This window comes from Giraffa tippelskirchi, chromosome 8 (assembly GCF_054371585.1).
Source record: "Giraffa tippelskirchi isolate mGirTip1 chromosome 8, T2T-mGirTip1v1.2.pri, whole genome shotgun sequence".
NCBI lineage: Eukaryota > Metazoa > Chordata > Mammalia > Artiodactyla > Giraffidae > Giraffa > Giraffa tippelskirchi.
Genome location: NC_137282.1, coordinates 16,313,419 through 16,329,674, shown reverse-complemented (window position 1 = coordinate 16,329,674; position 16,256 = coordinate 16,313,419). Strand labels below are relative to the sequence as shown.

The 16,256-nt window shown below is 42.5% G+C and overlaps 1 protein-coding gene across 5 annotated transcripts in view; it reads left to right on the top strand.

The window, feature by feature from the left end:
- The window catches only part of NRG1 (neuregulin 1), a 1,106,536-nt gene that overhangs the window by 869,445 nt on the left and 220,835 nt on the right, over positions 1–16,256 (top strand). For 4 of the 5 annotated variants that reach the window (XM_081523492.1, XM_081523490.1, XM_081523491.1 and 1 more), the window contains exon 1: positions 8,542–9,312. The exons of the other annotated variant lie outside the window; for it this stretch is intronic. In XM_081523492.1, coding sequence (XP_081379618.1) covers positions 9,213–9,312 — 100 coding nt within the window. In that variant the 5' untranslated portion in view covers positions 8,542–9,212. Of the gene's footprint in view, positions 1–8,541; positions 9,313–16,256 lie in introns of those variants that run through there. 5 annotated transcript variants of the gene reach the window in all.

The following is a 16,256-nucleotide window of genomic DNA, read 5'->3' as shown; positions in this document are numbered from 1 at the left end:
AAGAAAAAAAAGTTTTAAATATTGGGTCATGAACCAGCATGTATGATACAAGTAGGAAAAAAAATATCAGGAAAAGGAGACAGAGAAAATTCTGCCACTAAGATACTACTCTGGGCGTCCCAGGCAGCACTAGTGATAAAGAACCCGCCTGCCAATGCAGAAGACGTAAAGAGACACGAGTTTGATCCCTAGGTGGGGAAGATCCCCTGGAGAAGGGCATGGCAACCCACTCCAGTATTCTTGCCTGGAGAATCCCATGGACAGAGGAGCCTGGTGAGCTATGGTTCCTAAGGTCGCAAAGAGTCAGACACAACTGAAGTGAGTTAGCATGTGCACATGCAAGATATTACTATGAGTCCCAGAAGAAGGTTTTAAGATGATGTTTGTATCAATGTTCCCAAGCATGAGGACTAGGAGGACGATGCTTCATATGACAGTTAGGAAGGCACTGGTGAATTCTGAGCAGTTCCATGAGGTTGGTGGTGAACTGGGAGAGCAGATGGATTCCTTGAGCTGATAAACAAAAAAGAATGGAGGGTGTTTGGTCATAAAGGGAAAGGAAGGAACAAGAGAGGGCTTTTTTTTTGGTCCCAACTTCTTTGTTAGAATGGGGAAAGAGAGGGTTCATGGAGAGAACTGAGTAATTGGAGTGACCTGGCATTAGAGATTGGTGGGCGGATTCAGCAGTAGGACAAGTGAGGGAAAGAATTAGTAATAGTTTGATGACAGGGTCTTAGGTAAGAGGGGGGAAAAGTACATTTTAAAAGAAAACAAGTTGAGAGAAAATATGTATTCTTTACCTCGCACTTCTGAGATAGAACTGTAGTTTTTGTACCCATAATAAGCACACACAGATGTAAACCCCAGCCCGCTGCAGGCTCTCAGGGGTTTACTTACTATTATGAACATAAAGCTGACAGCTGATTTCCACCTCATTCTGTTAGATGATCTTTTGGGAACCACAACAGATACAACAGGAAAAAGATTAAGATGGCGGAATTCCACAGCAAGATAATTACCCCCTAAGTAAAAGCGAGTTTCTCTTCCTACCTACAATACCAGGGTTGGTTTTGGTCAGTCTTGAACATGTAAGTCCCAGATGGACAGAAAGAATTTTTTGTACCTGAATGTGTCTGCTTCACAGGATCTCACAGAGTTCAGTTTGCTTTAGGATTGAACAAAGAACACTCACAAAATGCTCATCCAACCATACTTCTTAAGACATTCAGTTGAATATCTAGGTTCCAGAAGACCCTTAGAATTTCTCAAAACACCGAAGAATCTTACATGCTAGTTAAGACCCTAGGCAAGACCAGAGCATCCTGGACCATTTGAACTAGGTAGTCTCCATCTTGTATTTAAGGGAAAGAGTTGGAACAAACTCATCTTTATGATTAAGCAGAAAAGACAACATTTTCCATAAGAATATAATCTTCTGCATGGTTGGTCCCCAGTTATTTTTTTGGATGGTCATTTAGTTTCTGTCAAGTTAGCTAATTATTCTGCTAAATCATCTTTACAAGATGACTTGCTTTCTTGAGTTGTTAATACTTGTGAAATTCTTTTCCCAAATGAATGAGGATTGAAAGATGTATATTTTTTAACACACACATATACACAATTTCCCAAACATCTAGTATGTTGAAAGTTGGTCTGTTGCAAAGGAACCAGAATTCTAGGCCAGGGTCCAGGGGTGGAGATGACTATAACATTCCACTGAGAGCTTCACTCTTGGCTCTGAGCTCAAAACGAAAAATCCCTCGTCAAGTCAGAAACATGAAGTATGGGGCTCTAACTTGAACAGGAACTGAAACAAAAAAAAAGGCGGGGAGAGTAGTATTCATAAAGATTTAGTAAGGAAGTTAGAAGGAATTATGTGGGAAAGAAGGAAAAAGAATAATTGTGGTGTTATTACATGCCTGGGCCAGGTACATAATATTGTGGGTCAGAGTTTCATTTCATATAGACCAGTTATCATGATGACATTGTGAAGTAATTTCCTATATACTATAATCTGTTTTGGAAATGCTTTCTACCAGGTGTCTCTTCTGGGACATACCAAAGCAAAGAATTGATCTGTTAAATTACTCACGCTGTTCAAATATTTGAAGTACTAATTCATCACTTATGACCTTAAATTTGTATTTTCACATCATTGTAAATTCAACAGGGGTGAATCTTTTCACAATAATGAATAAAGTGACTCTTGAAAGGAAAGATATTGACACTGGAGGTGATCTTGTGGGATGACTCTTAAAAGACATCGAAGCATCTGAATCTCTCTCTGGGCTGTATATTAGATGTTCACAGAGTCCGAACTCCATGCGTGTATGGACAGATCCTTTGTTATATGGCTATACCTGGTGGGGAGTGAGGAAAATATCAGGGGAGTTAAATCTAAACTCAAAGATAATTGCAAGGTTGTTACTTGGAACAACTTGCTAAAATGGCTATATATGGACTTACCACTAGTCTGTAAAGTGAAAAATAATCCTATGGGATTATATGATGTCAAGGCTAGAAAGGGCTTTTCAATTCTCTGTTAACAATGATGTGTTGAAAGGTTTTCATTATCATTTTGTTAGAACAGCCTTGCTAAAACCTGGTCTCTCTGTCACTTCATACAAATGCAAGGGAGGAAATGGAGCCAATAAATGTAATCTACAGGTGAAGTTTGCAGAGGCAATTTAGGAGAAAAGGTAAGTATTTCTGTGGGATTTTACCATTTCACAGAAGTTATCACCTCACCTCTTAAAGTTTGGAGAAATTATCAAAATCTGACCAATTAGTCAGGGTTTTTATTCTATATATTTCTTCTTGGGGAGGCTTATTCACTAGAAATTATCCCCAAATGTCATGCCTGGTACCACAAGCATCATTATTATTTAAAAACTTGACCAAATAAACATAAGCATGGGATACCCTAGTAGCTCAGATGGTAGAACATCCACCTGCAATGCTGGAGACCTAGGTTCAATCCCTGGGTCCGGAAGATCCCCTGGAGAAGGAAATGGCAACCCACTCCAGTATTCTTGCCTGGAGAATCCCGTGGACAGAAAAGCCTGCTGGGCTACAGTCCATGGGGTCGCAAAGAGTCAACACAACTGAGTGACTAACACACAAACATAAGCAAACACACATATATGTATATATAGTGTTATATACATAAATGAAAGCAATTGTTGATCCTCACTTATTCGCCAATTAACAAAATATATGTAATTGTCTATGATGAAACAAGCACAGTGCTATAGATATACCATAGAATATGAAATAGTCTTTGCCCTCAAAAAAAGTAATGTCCACTGGGAACAGGTCATTGTAAAAAAAAAAAAATCACAAAAACACTGTACAAAAAGTCACAAAAAGATCCTTGTAAAAATAAAAAGCACACACCAATGGGACTTCCCCGGTGGTCCAGTGGTTAAAATTCTGTGCTGTCAATGCAGGGGGCATGGGTTCAATCCCTGGTTGGGGAACTAAGATCCCACATGCTGTGTAGCACATCATTAATTAAAATTAATTTTAAAAAATTAAAAATAACCACACACACAAAATTAATTACAAGCTAGAAGAAACGTTATGGAAGAGACATGAGTGGAGTAGGAGATTAAAATTGTTTTCAAAGGAATGGAAAGCCCGTCTAAACAACTGAAATTTAGTTGGAGCCTGAGAGAAAGTAGAATTAGGCCAAATATGGTAGATGTGGGAAAATCCAAGCAGAGGAAACAGCATATGCAAAGGCATTGAGGCCAAAAAAAATGACAAGCAGTAGAGGCATGTTTCCAAGAAGACTTCATGGCATGGGACATAGAGAGTGAGAGATGAAGCAGAGTTAGTTCAGGCTGGAGTTAGTGCCTAGCCCTTCAAGGACACTGCGTATGGTTCTGGGAAGCAAAGGATGACTGGGTTAGATTTGCATTTCAGAAAGACTCTGACTGCAGTCTGTAGCAGAATAATTAGAGGGAGCAAGAGTTTGAGTGGAAAGCTTTAAGATGATCAAAGCAAAGATAGGATGAAGGCTTGGATTTGGGTGGTACTTAGTGAAGAGAATGAAAGGAGACAAGTCACAATGACAGGACTTGGGAAGGGGCTGGCTGTGGAAAGGAGGGGTCAAAGATGATTGTCAGGGTATGTGATTGGTAATTGACTGATTGAAATGCTAATATGAAAACCAGGCTTTTTATGTTCACCTTATTCTATTTAAATTCATTCTATGCAAAACCAGTTAGTCCTTACTAGGAGCAATGTATGGTGCTGGGAATTCTCGTGGATAAGTGATATGAAAAAAGTAGATAAAGTGATATATATAATCTCTACCTTTTATAGATTCACAATCAAATACAGTGTTTCTCATTTGCAATAGACGAAATAATAACTATATAACCATACACATATGTGTTTATACACAAATACAGATGTCTACACACATGTATGTCTACATACATATATGTGCATATATGGGTTTCCCAAGTGGCTCAGTGGTAAAGAATCTGCCTGCCAATGCAGGAGACATGGGTTCAGTCCCTGGGTGGGGAAGATCCCCTGGAGAAGGAAATGGCAACCCATTCCAGTATTCTTGCCTGAGAAATTACATGGACAGAGGAGCCTGGCGGACTACAGTCCATGGGGTCACAAAAGAGTCGGACACGACTTAGTGACTAAACGATGACAACAACATGTGCAATATATGTGTGTGTGTGTATATAGATATATATTTGAGGTATTTGTATCATCTATTAAGTATATATTGAAAGGAGATGAGGAATATAAAAATGAGTAATTAGTGTGGTGTTCAGAAAGATAAATCAAAAAGTTACATGAGATTGTATTCTTCTTAAAAGAAATTAAAATGTTTCAAAGACTATTAAGTTTTACATCTCCAACTTATTATAGGACAGATTTATGACTTTAGCCCTGTTTTTCAAAGTGTCCACAAAAAGAAATTAGACACTAGTATTCAGATGTATAATCCATTTTTTATTCTATGATGTATCCCTACAATCATGAAAGTAATCCTATCATTAATAATAATGATAAATAATAACAATCATTGGTGTGGGATATTTACAAATCATACACAGCAAAAAAGCATAAACGCAGATTTCATTTTAGTGTTGTTGAAACGTTACCTTTTTTTACCTGTTTAGTATTTTTCTTAGGATTCTAAACTCACAATTTGCTATCAAACTGACTCTTCACAGCAGACCGAACATGACTAGTTCATAACTTTGTTGAATATTTTCCAGATGTACTGGAGGACACCATTGCCAGTTTTGCAAGGGTATCTTGTTGGTCAGAAGTCTTTTGTTTAACAAAGTCAGCTTGGGTGTTTATTCTAAGAGTCTAACTAAACATAGAGGACAATTGCTAATCAGTGAATTCTTAACGCTGCTTTCATTTCGTCGTCCTTACACAATAGTCTTTGCTTGTTTCAGTTTTGTGTGTTTCCCTTTGTTTGCTTATTAATATCTTTTCTATAGTGATAGTATGTGAAAGTAGTATCTAATCTCTGAATTAGTATATAATTGTTGATCATCACTATAATTGTGCAGGTAGTGGAATATACTCGGAATCAATAGAAGTGAATTTGCTATGAAGCTAAGGAAGTTTCAGGGCCTTGGATTTCTTTAATAGTGTTGGATCTAAATTTGTATTTTTAATTTTAAAAAAATCTCTTAAATTCTAAGAGCTTCAGGTCTTAGAAAACTTATCTGGCTCTGCTTTTCATCTGTATTGTAATAATTAATTTGTTTTTATGCCTTTCTTATATCGTTTTGGCTTTATGACAATGGGACAATTTTTTTTTCCTGTCTACTATCTAGCATTTAGTTCAGTAAATGCATTGTAAATTAGTGAGTAAGTCATGTGCGTTTATTGTTACATTTGGAAAACATTTAACAAAATTATTAACTCATCATGTTCTATCTGCTGTGAAAAGTCAATCTGATAACAAAATTTTGAGTTTAAAATCCTAAGAAAAGTCCTAAAAAGGTAACATTCAAACAACATTAAAATGTGTGTGGTAAGGGAGATTTTCTTTTGTATCCATGCATCTTTATGAATAACTATTTTGTTGCAAAGTTTAAAAAATAGTAAATTACCTTGTTGGTTAATTTTTAAAGTTCAAATGTCTATTTGCAGAATTTTAAATGAGATTCCCCTACTGTCAATATGTACAATATTTTGCAAAAATGTAAAATATGGTCACATGTTAATCTACTCTCATTCTTCTTTTTTTTTCTTTGCAAAATTTTCTTGAAGTATTTTCCAAATGGGAATGAATGAGAGAAAAGCTATATTTGACCAGCTTCATAGATTCTAAGAGTGCTTCTAATAGTTAAAACATTGTCAAAGAAAAGTGTTAAGGCTTATGATAGCATTTATTTTAAGCTGTCACTTACTATAACATCTCCATTTCGTCTTTATTTCTCAAGTTGCTTATTTATAAATCTCCACTCTATTTTTCAGGAGTTGACATATGTTGACAGGCTAACAATATATTACCTGAGAGCTGATATACCCTGTGTAATATATCCTCTAAGAGCTAAACAATACATAATAAGTTAACAAACTTATACTATGAAGACAAGTCATTGTTTCTAAAGGGAGGTTCATATTTTGATTTTCAAGAAAGGAAAAAAATTTCCCTCCTTTCTCCATCCTGTTCTGATCATTTCCAAAGTTTTATAAAAATGTAAAACAACAAAAAATTCATCTGCTACTTCCTGACCACAGAGGTGAATAATTTAAGAATCATCTCAAATTGGGTTTTCTAACAGCTTCCTATTTTATTTGGAAAGATCTGAAACTTCATTTTTTAATTCCAAAATACATTTCTGCTTTATATCCTTCAGTTCTAAAATAACGATACATCGGCTAATCTGTAGCAATCAAATACTAAGCACTTACAGGGTCTCCAATCCTGGAGGAAAAGTTTCCTTTTTGAAAGGATTCTCCTTTTCTGAGCTTTGCTGTTTCCTGTTTGTTAAGTAGTGGCCCCACCTGGGAAAGCAGTTATTTCAGCCATCATTCACTTTCCGTTTACATTAGACTCTGTGGAATATTATAGTGCTATTCAGTATTCACAATCTCCCCGACTTTGCTGTTTTTATGGCCCAGTATAATTTATATGTGGTGTTTGTTGGAAGGTTATCAGAAGCTATTTGGACATAACATTTTTCACAATAAATAATGATGGCACTACTGTTAAAATAGCTTTTATTAACTTAACCCACCCAGTGGAATTGGTGTTTAAAACAATGCAAATTAAAGGAGAAAAAAAATCATTCTTAATTTAGGACAGCTTTTAAATAAATGTCCTCCGTCCCTTACATAGCAAGAAGGCACCCAGATTTCATCTTTATTTGAAGTGTGACATTTAAAAAAATACACTAAGAAGGTTGTATGTAGGTAATGGTTCAGTTAGCATTCATCCCAGAGGATGGAAAATCAGGAGCAAATCCCTTTTAAAGAGTAGGAAGTAAATTTCACATAGGGATGGTTGGTACTCACCTCTTACAGACAACAACACGTGAGCTTGTCACTGCACATGAACGTTCTAACTTAACCACAGCTGTCATCTTAACTAGGAGAACGTTTTCTTTACTTGATTCTGGATCATTCCGCCCTGCGGATCACCCTGACCTTTCACTGTTGTCCTTCGCGGCAGGGTGCTAACGTTTTCTGGATTTCACTGCTCTTTAGAATTCTCCACCAGAGGGAGGACAAGGGAAACGAAGTAGGTTTCACCCGTAGTTATGAGGGAAGTTTGAATCCCAGAAAACTAGAAGGATCTCTGGTCTGTCTCTCCACTCCACCTTCCTGTACTCTTTCTCCGCAGAACGGAGGAACTCCAGCTATCTAGGTAATTTTTTATCGCGGATTGCTTTTCAACCAGGGTTTTATCAGTTAACTTACAATTTAAATAATTAAATTATGGTGAGAGACACTTTGGGAGACCCCCCCTTTTGCAGAGAACAGGTTATTATTCTTTTAGGAAAAGCTGAAGAGGAGAATTCTGGCAGGCACGTTGCTGAAGACAGGAAAGCAGGACACAGGCACATCCAAGGAGCAGATGAACGACCTTGGAGTCCTCTAACCATCCTTGCGGTTCCCTGAGCCCTTCCTCTACCCACAACTGCCTTACTCAGTCCCCTTTCCACCCAGGAGTTTCTCTTTGCCCTGCGTGCGTGTGGGGTTTTTCACGAAAGTCAGAAAGGACCGAAAGCCCAACTCCAAGGGGAAAAACAGCAACCGTTCCTTCCCTTCCCACGGGTTCCAAGCCTTAATTTGGCGGGCAGGTGTCAGAGCGGCAAACTTTTGACTCCAGAAATTTTCTCTGCTTTGCAGGGCAGGGACCAGCCCTCCGGGGCGCTGCCTGGCGGGGAAGGGACGCGAGGAACGGGAGCCCCCGCGTCCCTTCCCGGGTCTCAGGATCTCCCGGGGCCGCGCGCCCCGGTTCCCGCGGGCGCCGCCGCGGCGGCTGCGCGCAGCTTCCAGCGACCCCTGTCGGGGGTGCCCGGCAGCCGCCCCGCGCGCCGCCCCCCGCCCGGCCGGGCTTGGGGAGGGAAAGGGGCTGCGCCCGGGAGCGCCGAGCCCAGGCTCCTCCCGGTGGCGTGTCCGCGCCTCGGGGTGGGGGTGTGGTGGGGACGAGGGAGGGGGCGAGGCCAGGGGAGGGCGAGAAGGAGGCGCCAGCGTCCAACCTGCGGGTGGGTGGCGGTGGGGCAATTGAAAAAGAGCCGGCGAGGAGTTTCCCCCCCCAACTTGTCGGAACTCTGGGCTCGCGCGCAGGGCAGGAGCGGAGCGGCGGCGGCTGCCCGGGCGATGCGAGCGCGGGCCGCACGGTAATCGCCTCTCCCTCCTCGGGCTGCGAGCGCGCCGGACCGAGGCCGCGACAGGAGCGGACCGCGGCGGGAACCGAGGACTCCCCAGCGGCGCGCCAGCAGGAGCCACCCCGCGAGCGCGCGCGACCGCGGGACGGAGCGACCGCCAGTCCCAGGTGGCCCGGACCGCACGTCGCGTCCCCGCGCTCCCCTGCCGGCGACAGGAGACGCTCGCCCCGCGCCGCGCGCGCCTCGGCCCGGTCGTTGGCCCGCCTCCACTCCGGGGACAAACTTTTCCCGAAGCCGATCCCAGCCCTCGGAACCAAACTTGTCGCGCGTCGCCTTCGCCAGGAGCCGTCCGCGCCGAGCGTGCACTTCTCGGGCGAGATGTCGGAGCGCAGAGAAGGCAGAGGCAAGGGGAAGGGCGGCAAGAAGGACCGAGGCTCCGGGAAGAAATCCGCGCCCGCGGCAGGCGGCCTGAGCCCAGGTGAGTGCGCCGCGCGGCCGGGGCTCCGCGATCCTGTTCCTCCTCCTTTCCTCCTCTTCCTCCTCGGATGCCGTCGCCTTTCCCTCGCCTGCCCGCGCGCCCTGCGCACCCAGCGCCTGACTCTGCTCCCGGGCGTCCGCAGGGCCGGGCGGTGCTCGCCCCTCCCTGGAGCCGCCCCTCACCTGGGCGCCGAGCCCCACCCGGGCGTCCGCACCCCGCGCGCCGGTGAGGGCGGCAGCCGGGCCCGCGCCCCGGGAGGATCCGGACGCGCCGCGCTCCCTGGCACGGCCTTTGCCCAGCGCCGCAGAGCCGAGCCTCAGCGGGAGCTGGACCTGGCATGCTGGAGCGGAGGCCGGGTGCGCGCTGATCCCGCGCCAGCCGCGCTTTGCACGGGGCCCGCCTGCCCTCTAGCGAGAAAAGCGGGAACGGGTGTCCCCCCTTCCGAGCGCCTGGCTCGGAAGAAGGGGTGCTCTAGAGAGAGGCCACACGAACGCTCACGCAGCGGTGTTTTGGGCTCTGGGGAAGGAGTGCAGGGTCCGGGCGTGCGCGGACGTTCACCCGGCTTCAGCCCTGCGGTACTGGTGTTCGGCTCAGCGGAGAGAGATTCCTAGAGGTCAGCGAAGCAGACCAAAGCCAGCCCAGCGCCAGGACTCTGGTCTACCCCAAAAAGGTTCTCAAAGTTTCGGCTTTGCAGTTATATTTCTCGGGACCTCTTTGATCAATACGGTTAATTTATGTTCCCAAGAGATGCCCATTAGGCAAAAGTTCATCTGAACTTTTGAACCCAGTTGCTCGCTGGTTGTAATAGAAAATAAAATGCTGAAATGCCATTGAGACTTTCTAGAGAAAAGTCTACTGTTGGGTCATCAGAATACGGACGTGAGTGACAGTTTCACCGTCTGTTTCACTGAGAAGGGCTAATGCTGTAGATACTACCTTGCACATAGGAGGCACTCCAAATAAATACTTGCTTGTGAGTGATTCAGTGAAGATGCTAAAATAAAAAGAAGAAGGGGAGGGAGAAGAATATAAGGGCTTTTTTCTGCCTCTGCGATTCCCAATTCTTAATCTGCGATTCCCAATTCTTAATTGATCCAGGTACCGTAAGTCACTTAGAACATCCCCCAGCACAGTTTATAAAGCGCTTCTGAGGACTTAATTCAATAGCACTTGGTAGTACCATGACTGAGAAAGATAACAGAGGTATTTGCCTGTTCCTTGCAGGAAGAAAACAAGATTTGCCTAGTCCTCTTGTTGGCATCACTGAGAGCATTTCAGAGCCGGGCTTATTGGCAGAGACCTTAAGCAGGTTTTGAGCAAAACAAATTGAACAGAGAGTAATTGTTTGGCCGCTGACCTACCCTTCCTGCTCCTGCTTCTATGATAAGATACTGCTGACCAGCTTCACCTTCTTTACCTTGCATTAGTCCTTATGAGGTTGTAATTGAAATTTTTCTTACCTCCCCCTATTTTGGAGATACCCTGTCGCGTTTTATTCAACCAGGGCTGAAATGGGGGAGCTGGATTAGCAACCTCCCTAAGTGACGTTCTCTACTGCCCTTTCATAGATCAGCCTAGTGAGTGAAAGAGCTCTTAGACCTGACCACAAAGGTAAAGTTGCTAAGAGTTTTTTTGCAGGACTCTTTAAGTGTTGTCCTGTACTGCCTGGGAAGATTCTGCCTTAAGAAGTTTCTAGGGTCCTCTGGAGGTGGTCTGATGAATTAAGGAAGGGATGGTGGTTTGAAGTAGCATCTCTTTCAGTCTGCACTTTTTCAAGGCTTCAGGGCAGCAGTGCCTTACTTAACATAGGCATTTCAGATAAACACCCACGGAGGTGGGAGAAATTTTAAGAGCCAGCAGGCATTTCTGTGCCCTGCAGTTCTCCTCTACTAGGTAGGCAGCTGTGTGGGGACCATCTAATGTTGTCTCCTGACACAGGGTCCCAGGGCTTCCTTGGTAACCCTCATTATGCTATGCAGTCCCATCGCTGTAATCCCCTTTAAACCAGATAGATTGGCATCTTTAAGTGACAGTCTCTTTATTTTTCAAACTTTTTATTTTGTATCGGGGTCTAGCCGATTAGCCACGCTGTGATGGTTTCAGGTGAACAGCGAAGGGATTCAGCCGTACATACACGTGTATCCATTCTCCCCTTAATTCCCCTCCCATCCAGTCTGCCAAGTAACTGAGCAGAGTTCCCTGTGCTATACAGTAGCACAGGTCCTTGTTGGTTATTCATTTTAAACATAGCAGTCTGTACTTGTCCATCCCAAATAAATGAGCTTACTTACAAAACAGAGACTCGCAGACTTAGAGAATGAACTTCTGGTTGCCCGGGGTGGGCCGCAGCGGGCGAGGGGAGAATGAGGGGAAGGGATAGTTAAGTGATGTTTTCTTTATTATCTTCCCAGAGAATCTGGAGTGAACTTGGCTCTAGGTTAGCTTTCGGTGTGGTTGTCTCTTTTCCATCAGGGGGTTGTCTTCTTGGGGGAATAACTTTTTACCCCTTCTCCAAGGCCCCTTGTGCTTGTTAAACTCTAAAAACCAGGTAAGAATATTTATTCTTCATTGGATTCGAAAAGAGCCATCAACTGAAAGCCTGCTTTAGGTAAAAGCACACGGCATTAAATAGTCCTGCTTGGAAATCACTGTTTGTTCCTTCTTGTCCTTTCTCTTGCAATGCTGTCAGTATACTTCCCCTTATCTTAGGAGAGTAAATAACTGAGAGCCATAGTGGTTTGCGAGAGAAAAAACACACCTCTTTGTCAAGGTTTTTTGCACTCTTTAGTCCTCAGGCATCCTCAAAGGAAATGACCTCTAGAGGCCATGATTATAGCATTGCCACTTGGCATACCAGCTCAAATTAGGGCGTACGAGGACACCCATCTCTTAAATAGCTCCCCCATCGGTGTCCTTCGATCCCAAGTTTCACCTCTTTCTTAAAACAGCCACTGAAACTTTCTATCCTCTATGACGCCCATGCAACGGCCAGGCCTCCCTTTGGATGTTATAACGTTACTTCATGACAGTCAAGGGAAAGATAAGACTGAGAGAACTCAGCCACTCAGCCCTGCTGCGTGCTGTATTATATGCAGAGGCATAAACACATCTGTTGGAGGGATCGTTTCGGGGGGGAAAAGGTTTTTTTAACTTTCATGCGACATGTGTGACTGATACGTGATACATACGTAGCTATGTTTCATAGCATCGCATTTTTCTACAATTAACTGAATATTGAATTGCATACTATTGGGGCTGCAGATGTTCAGCAGCATTATCTCTGCCTCAGTAATGGCTCTAATAGGTCCCAAGCCCTTGGGGTCATTGATTCTTCTTCTTTGCTCAAAAAAAAAAAAAAAAAAAGCAACCTCAGCATCATCCTGGGCTTTGTAACTCGGATCCATGTACCGAGAGCCCTGTAACTTCCTGCGCCTCTTGCATGGACTTCCCACATCCAGGCTCTTCATCTTGATTCAGCTCAACAGACTTTGTCTATCGAAGCCTGAATTGCAAACCCAGAGATTCACCCTCCTCCCCAAATTTGGTGTCTGGCTCTAAGCTTCTTTTATGAACCTCTGCTTGCTGATTTTTTTGTTTCTTTAAAACACTGCGAAGGATTCTTTTTTCCTCTTAAATGACTTGGGACCAACTCATTATCAAGCCTAGCTCAGTTCTAGAACTACCAGATCTCCCTTCATCTCTGTCATCAGGGGTCATTTGTAAGTACAAGTGGTGGAGGCACCAAGACACTTAGTATCTCAAATGAGTAGAAACCGGCCAGGTGCTCCCCTGGTGACATCACCCACCTGTTTTGTCTCCCCAGATGTCTCCCCAGGCTGAAGTGTTTGTCAACATTCTTGGGTATAAAGTGTGCCGTCACTACCGGGGCAGCGCATGTTTACAGAACAGAAAGAATGCCCCACGATCTGTTTTCAGCCTGCTGGCTTGTAACCACTTAGATTATGTAATTACGAAAAGCATTAAATATTCATTTTAGAACAAAGTTGGGTTTATTTTGGAGAACGGTTTTAAAGCAGAAAGAGTGGGAGAAACTTGAGATACTGTCCTACTATCTGCAAAATGAGAAAAAGGAAAAATGGGGAGAAAAGAAACACAAAATCTGTATGTAGTTACAAAATATTGAACCAGTATGAAAGCAGCAAACACGTTATTACATGCCAGGCACTAGGCTGGACACTTTTATACTTATTAATAAGGGAGCTGCTGTTCATTAACTATCCTACCGTGTTCCAGGCAATGTGACAAATGCTTTGTGTGTTTTATCACCTGTCCTTTAGTACGAAATTACCTCACTATTACAGGATACCTAGTCCTTAGCGCTACAGCCTGATTGCCTGGGTTTAAATCCTAGTTCTGCTGCTCTTTACTTGTATAGTCATGGTCAAGTTACTTAATTTCTTATTTGTAAGAATAAGAATAAGAAATTGCCTGTTTCCTTATTTGTAAAATTGGGATCATAATCATGTTATCATAAGGCTGTTCTGAGGCTTAAACAAGATAACAGCAGTAGTAAGTGCCCCATCAATATCCAAAGCATCTATGCCTTTGCCAAGATATTTGATTAAAATTTTCCAAATTCACCTTTTATGGTAAAAAATAATCCACAGCTGGTCTTAGATGAGAGTGAGTATAAATATTAATATCTACTACCTGTAAATAGAGAGAAAAGTGGATAAGTATGTCAAATACCATCACTGCATGTATGTATTATGAAAACAGTCCCGAATGGAGTCTAAATATTGAAAGTAGAGTGAGGTGCAACATCATTTTATCTCTGGCTGAAAAAGGTTGAGGTTTCAAGCTCGAGAAGGTTTTGAAACATGAGTCCTTTTCGGGTCACACTGAAGAGTCGATGCTTATATAGAATATATGCGAAGTCTTCTCTTTGGGGAGTAGTACGAATTGAAAAGGAAACTGTGTGTCAACATGCTCTTGGTTATCTTTTAATCAAGTGTAACAGTGTGTTGCCAGCAAGGTTCATAGAATCCAGTGCAGGTATTTCTAAATATAAACAAAATAATGACTATAGAAAAATCTACATATTTCATTATTTTATCCCCCTACCCCTCACTAGAATGGCTATAGGCTGCATGTCTGTGCTCAACTGGGTCTCTGCGACCCCATGGACTGTAGCCCACCAGGCTCCTCTGTCCATGGGATTCTCCAGGCACGGATACTAGAGTGCTATAGGTAATGCTTAAAGTTCTAGGAGTGTGAATCTTAGCACATCAATGTTTTATTAGCATTCTCAAAGTCACAAGTGAAAGTTGACACTAACAGTATCGAGAGTCATCCCGTTTTTATATGACAGAGGAAAACAGACCAAACGTCAATATTGTGGATGAGTGATTTAAATTTTTTTTTAAAGAAACAGAAGAGTAGACTTCTAGTATTTTGGTTAACCCTTGAATTCTCCTCTTGACAAACAGAAAATATAGAAACTGATATCATACAGTGTTAGCTTAAAAAACCTTTCTCTTCATGAGAGGAAAATAACAAGTATACTATCAGGTACATAAAATGAAACTTCCTCAAAGGTGCATGTGCTTTGGTGGGTTCATCCTAATCCTACATGTTTACACACGTGTCCTATGTGGGTTTTAAGAGATTTTTTAAAAGCAAGCTACCAGAATGCCAATAGATGTCAGTGTTTGTTGCTTTAGAAAAACTGAGGTGTTAGAACTAAAAAAATTTTAAAAAAGTTTCATCCTTCATTTATTCTCAATTTTGATAAACATAAAGCTGGCTACTTTGAAAAGTTGACAGTTAGTAATACCCTATATAAGCTTGTTACCTTACTTCTTTTAGGACTGACTTACGTCAGTCCTAAAGAAAATCAATTCTGAAGCTGAAGCTGAAGCTCCAGTACTTTGGCCACCTGATGCGAAGAGCTGACTCATTAGAAAAGACCCTGATGCTGGGAAAGATTGAAGACAGGAGGAGAAGGGGACGACAGAGGATGAGATGGTTGGATGGCATTCAATGGACATGAGTTTGAGCAACCTCTGGGCGATGCTGAAGGACAGGGAAGCCTGGTCTGCTGCAATCCACGGGGTCACAGAGTTAGACACAACTGAGCAACTGAACAACAACAGCAACCTTACTTCCTCACATTTTGTAAATGAAAATGTCACATTTCCCAGCCCACTCTTCTAAATATGAAAAGATGTCTCTGCAGCTCATTCCTTAGGGAATTTAGGAGGCAGGCTGAAAATACACATCAATGCATTCCTTTTTTTTTTTTTAAACTGAATGAACAATTATTTGAGAATGTTGTTATATATACCTTGGATTTATTTTGCATTTGTAAACTATAAATTAAGCATGCATGTTTCTTAGGTCACCTTATTAAGACTGAGTAAGTGCATTTTTGAGTCCAGCTCCAGTAGATTCTGTGGAGTTCTGCCTTTGGAAGGTGAGAGACGGTCAGAATTCTTGTCTTTTTGTGTTTCACCAGAGTCACCTTTTTCTGGCCTCCAGAGGGTGCTCCAAGAGCATTACACTGCTATTCCCCAAAGAATGACTCCTTTTTTCTTCCCTTAAGTGACTCCGATATTCTGGGCAATCTTTGGGGAAGAACAGGATCTGGATTTCCTCCGAGTTACTACCTCAACTGGAGTTTGTTTCCCAGATAGACCAAAATAGACCAAATTTGCTAAGAACTCTGAATCAGAACATTCCAAGACATTATTCTAAGGATGACTATGCAGTTGTCAGTTTGCAAGGGTGCATCTCTGAAATTCACTTTTCTTTTCTTTTATTTTAATTTTATGGGGATATAGTTGATTTACAATGTTGTGTTACTTTCAGGTGTACAGCAAAGTGATTCAGTTATACACACACACACATATATATATATGTATGTATCAACTCTTTTTTTAGATTCTTTTGCCTTATAGATCATTACAGAGTATTGAGTAGAG